At 50.8% G+C, this 5,488-nt stretch overlaps 1 protein-coding gene across 2 annotated transcripts in view; it reads right to left on the bottom strand.

Annotated features, from left to right (window-relative positions):
* Positions 1-5,243, bottom strand: part of LOC147094898 (apoptosis-associated speck-like protein containing a CARD) — a 20,828-nt gene extending 15,585 nt beyond the window's left edge. Inside the window, exon 1 of one of the 2 annotated variants that reach the window (XM_085974527.1) lies at positions 4,810-5,243. In XM_085974527.1, coding sequence (XP_085830653.1) covers positions 4,810-5,086 — 277 coding nt within the window. In that variant the 5' untranslated portion in view covers positions 5,087-5,243. The remainder of the gene's footprint in view (positions 1-4,809) is intronic. The other variant, XM_085974526.1, reaches the window with a different exon arrangement.
* Positions 5,244-5,488: the final 245 nt, after the last annotated feature.

Raw genomic sequence — 5,488 nt, 5'->3', positions numbered from 1 at the left:
GGAGACCAAAACTGTGCACAGTACTCCAGGTGTGGTCTCACCAACACCCTGTACAGTTGTAACAGGACTTCCCTACTTTTATACTCCATTCCCTTTGCAATAAAGGCCAACACTCCATTTGCCTTCCTAATTACTTGCTGTGCCTGCATGCTAACTTTTTGTGGTTCATGTTCGAGGACCCCCAGATCCCTCTGTACATCAGCATTTTGTAATCTCGCCCCATTTAAATAATCATTTGCTTTTTTATTTTTCCTACCAAAGTGGATAACCTCGCATTTTCCCACATTAAACTCCATCTGCCAGGTTTTTGCCCTATCTATTCACTTAGCCTATCTCTATCCCTTTGGAGATTCTTTGCATCCTCCACACAACTTACTTTCCCACCTATCTTTGTATCATCAGCAAATTTGCCCACAGTACACTCAGTCCCTTCATCCAAGTCACTAATATAGATTGTAAATAGTTGGGGCCCCAGCACCGATCCCTGTGGCACCCCACTAGTTACAGTTTGCCAACCTGAAAATGACCCATTTATCCCGACTCTCTGTTTTCTGTTCGTTAGCCAATCCTCTATCCATGCTAGTATATTACCCCCAACCCCGTGAGCTCTTATCTTGTGTAGTAACCTTTTATGTGGCACCTTATCGAATGCCTTCTGGAAATCCAAATACACCACATCTACTGGTTCCCCTTTATCCACCCTGCTCGTTACATCCTCAAAGAACTCCAGCAAATTTGTTAAACATGATTTCCCTTTCATAAAACCATGCTGACTCTGCTTGACTATATTATGATTTTCTAAATGTCCTGCTATCACTTCCTTAAAGATTACTGCACAAGATAAAAAAATCACAGGATTGGGGGTAATTTACTGGCATGGGTGGAAGATTGGCTGTCTAACAGAAAACAGAGAGTTGGGATAAATGGTTCGTTCTCGGGTTGGTAATCAGTGACTAGTGGTGTTCCGCAGGGGTCAGTGCTGGGACCCCAACTCTTTACAATCTATATTAACGATTTGGAGGAAGGGACCGAGTGCAACGTATCCAAGTTTGCGGACGATACAAAGATGGGAGGGAAAGCAGTGAGGAGGACATAAAAAACCTGCAAAAGGACATAGACAGGCTAAGTCAGTGGGTAGAAATTTGGCAGATGGAATATAATGTTGGAAAGTGTGAGGTTATGCACTTTGGCAGAAAAAATCAAAGAGCAAGTTATTATCTAAATGGAAAGAAACTGCAAAGTGCTACAGTACAAAGGGATCTGGGGGTCCTGGTGCATGAAACACAGAAGGTTAGTATGCAGGTAGAGCAGGTGATCAGGAAGGCCAATGGAATCTTTTATTGCAAGGGGGATGGAGTATAAAAGCAGGGAAGTCTTGCTGCAGTTATACAGGGTACTGGTGAGGCCACACCTGGAATACTGCGTGCAGTTTTGGTTTCCATATTTAAGAAAAGATATACTTGCTCTCGAGGCAGTTCAGAGAAGGTTCACTTGGTTGATTCCGGAGATGAGGGGGTTGACTTATGAGGAAAGGTTGAGTAGGTTGGGCCTCTACTCATTGGAATTCAGAAGAATGAGAGGCGATCTTATCGAAACATATAAGATTGTGAGGGGGCTTGATCGGGTGGATGCGGGGAGGATGTTTCCACTGATGGGTGAGACTAGAACTAGGGGGCATAATCTTAGAATAAGGGGCTGCCCTTTCAAAACTGAGATGAGGAGAAACTTCTTCACTCAGAGGGTAGTAAATCTATGGAATTTGCTACCTCAGAGAGCTGTGGAAGCTGCAACATTAAATAAATTTAAAACGGAGATAGACAGTTTCCTAGCTGATAAGGGAATTAGGGGTTATGGGGAGCGGGCAGGGAAGTGGACGTGAGTCTAGGTTCGGATCAGCCATGATCCTATTGAATGGCGGACCAGGCCCGAGGGGCCGTATGGCCTACTCCTGCTCCTACTTCTTATGTTCTTATGATGGACTCCAGCATTTTCCCAATGACATATGTTAGGCTAACTGGTCGATAGTTGCCTGCTTTCTGTCTCCCTCCTTTCTTAAATAGGGGCGTTACATTTGCGGTTTTCCAATCCGTTGGGAACTTTCCAGAATTCAGGGAATTTTGTTAGATTACAACCAATGCATCCACTATCTCTGCAGACACACACAGGCCTAGAAATTGAGTTTGCCTCCGCCAGGGCTGTAGCGCCCGAAATTTAGCGCCAGCGTTAGTTGCCGCTGCGCCCGCCAAAAATTCAGCTGCGCCGCGCCCAGACGGCTGCGGGCGCTAATGGAGGGTGTCAGCGCCTCGCAATGGCCGCTGAATGCAGGATTGCGGCGCTAATCCCCCGCTGCGGCACCCGATGCGGTGCGGCAGGCTGGGGTACTGCAGGCCTCCTCCTTCTGTTAAGGAGGAGCTGCCTGCAGCCGACCGCTGGCCGGTGGAATCGCACGAAAAATGAGCCCGGCACCTCGGAGAAGTGCCGGGCTCGAGGCCCACACACATCTGTGCCGCGGGGGGGTGGTGGAGGAGTCCGGGGAGGGAGGTGCGGGCAGGCGCCCGCCGGGAAAGCGGCCGGCCGCCGCGCCACCTTAATGCGACGGCGCTAAGTCCAGCAAGAAATTTTTGAAAAATCGTTGGTTGCGGCTGCCACGGGCGAGGCGGCCGCAACTGAATTTCGGCGTCCGGCCGCGTTACCACGGCAACCGGGACGCTGCGCACACCGATGACGTCATCGGTGCCGGCGCAGCGCTACCGGTTAACGCCGATGGTAGGGCCCAAATCAATTTCCGAAGCGGCTATAATTCCGGCGCAAGGCCCTCTAGCGCCTCTAATTGGGCGCTAACCCCACTCAATTTCTAGGCCACACTCTCTTACACACACACACTCTCTCTCTCTCACACTCTCTCACACACACACTCTCTCTCTCTCACACACACTCTCTCTCTCTCACTCTCTCACACACACACTCTCTCTCTCTCTCTCTCACACACACACACTCTCTCACACACACTCTCTCACACACACTCTCACACTCTCTCTCACACTCTCTCTCACACTCTCTCTCTCTCACACACACACACGCACACACACACTCTCACACACTCTCTCACACACACACACTCTCTCATACACACACACTCTCACACACACTCTCACACACACTCTCACACACACACACTCTCTCATACACACACACTCTCACACACACTCTCTCACACACACACTCTCACACACACACTCTCTCACACACACACTCTCTCATACACACTCTCTCTCTCACACACACTCTCTCTCACACACACTCTCTCTCACACACTCTCACACACACACTCTCTCATACACTCTCTCTCACACACACTCTCACACACACTCTCTCACACACACTCTCTCTCTCACACACACTCTCTCTCATGCACACTCTCATGCACACTCTCACACACTCTCACACACACTCTCTCACACTCTCTCACACACACACTCTCTCACACACACTCTCTCATACACACACACACACACACACACACACACACACACTCTCTCTCTCTCTCTCTCTCTCTCACACACACACTCTCACACACACTCTCACACACTCTCTCTCACACTCTCTCACACTCACACACACTCTCTCACACACTCTCTCACACACTCTCTCTCGCACACTCACTCTCTCACACACTCTCACACACACACTCTCACACTCTCTCTCTGTCTCACTCTCTCACACTCACACACACACACTCTCTCACACACACTCTCTGACACACACTCTCTCACACTCTCTCTCACACACACACTCTCTCTCTCTCTCACACTCTCTCACACTCTCTCTCACACTCACACTCTCTCTCACACTCACTCTCTCACACTCTCTCTCACTCTCTCTCTCACACACTCTCTCTCACACTCTCTCACACTCTCTCTCACTCACTCTCACTCTCTCTCACTCTCTCTCTCTCACTCTCACACTCTCTCACACTCTCTCTGTCTCACTCACACGCTCTCTCTCACACTCTCACACACTCTCACTCTCTCTCTCACACACACTCTCTCTCACACTCTCTCACACTCTCACTCTCTCTCTCTGACACTCTCTCTCACACACTCACTTTCACTCTCTCACACACTCACTCTCTCTCACACTCTCTCTCACACACTCACTTTCACTCTCACACTCACTTTCACTCTCACACACACTCTCTCACACACACTCACTCTCACACACTCTCACTCTCTCTCTCTCACACACTCACTTTCACTCTCTCACACACACTCTCTCACACACACTCACTCTCTCACACACTCTCACACACTCTCTCTCTCACTCTCTCTCAGACACTCTCTCTCACACACTCACTTTCACTCTCTCACACTCACTTTCACTCTCTCACACACACTCTCTCACACACACTCTCACTCTCACTCTCTCTCACACACACTCTCACACTCACTCTCTCACACACTCTCACTCTCTCTCACACACACTCTCACTCACTCTCTCACACACTCTCACTCTCTCACACACACTCTCTCACACACACTCTCACTCTCACTCTCTCTCACACACACTCTCACTCTCTCACACACTCACACACACACTCTCACACTCACTCTCTCACACACTCTCACTCTCTCACACACACTCTCACACACACACACTCTCTCTCTCTTTCTCACACACACTCCTACTTTTACCCGCACACCAGATGCATGTTTGCACAATCGCTCTCGCAAACCTTCCCGGAGCTGCCTTTAGTTTTTGGGAGTTTCGGTTTTGTTTTTGCACTTTGCACGGTCTCTCCCGCAGACTCACCAGCCTCCAGCTCTCGCTGCAGAATGTCGGCGCCGTCAGGCTGGTCCATATCCCGCAGGACCTGCACCGCCAGCTCGCCCGCGTAGTCTTGGCGGTAGTTGTCCACCATCAGCTTGGCCAGGTCCAGCGGGTCGACTTTCTCCAGCTTGCCCCAGGGGATGGGCCTGAAGCCAGTCCGGATCTGCACCTCCCGCAGGTCCGCCTTGAAGCGACGGAACTGCGTCTCGCCCAGATCTTCCAGAGCCTCCAGCAGGCACTGCCTGGCCGTCCTGGGCATTTCCCCGACCCGAACTTCTCCCACCTTTGCAAAGCAGTCCTCAGCCCGAGAGTGAGGTGGACCCTGGCTGAGCCTTGGCAAGGAGAGAATAGAGCCCGCCCCAAGAGCTCAGACACCTCCCCACTCCACTGACACACTCCTCTCTTCCTGCATCTCAGACACTCCTCCTACCTCCACTGACACACTCCCCTCTTCATCAATCTCAGACACTCCTCCTCCCTCCACTGACACACTCCCCTCTTCCTCAATCTCAGACACTCCTCCCTCTATTACTCACACAGAAGGGCAGTACTGAGGGAGCGCTGCACTGTCGGAGGGGCAGTACTGAGGGAGCGCTGCACTGTTGGAGGGGTAGTACTGAGGGAGCGCTGCACTGTTGGAGGGGTAGCACTGAGGGAGCGC

The sequence above is a fragment of the Somniosus microcephalus genome, unplaced genomic scaffold (assembly GCF_052327205.1).
Source record: "Somniosus microcephalus isolate GS21.2 unplaced genomic scaffold, FLI_Smic_1.0 unresolved_chr1, whole genome shotgun sequence".
NCBI classification, from domain to species: domain Eukaryota; kingdom Metazoa; phylum Chordata; class Chondrichthyes; order Squaliformes; family Somniosidae; genus Somniosus; species Somniosus microcephalus.
This window is presented reverse-complemented; position numbering and strand designations above follow the sequence as displayed.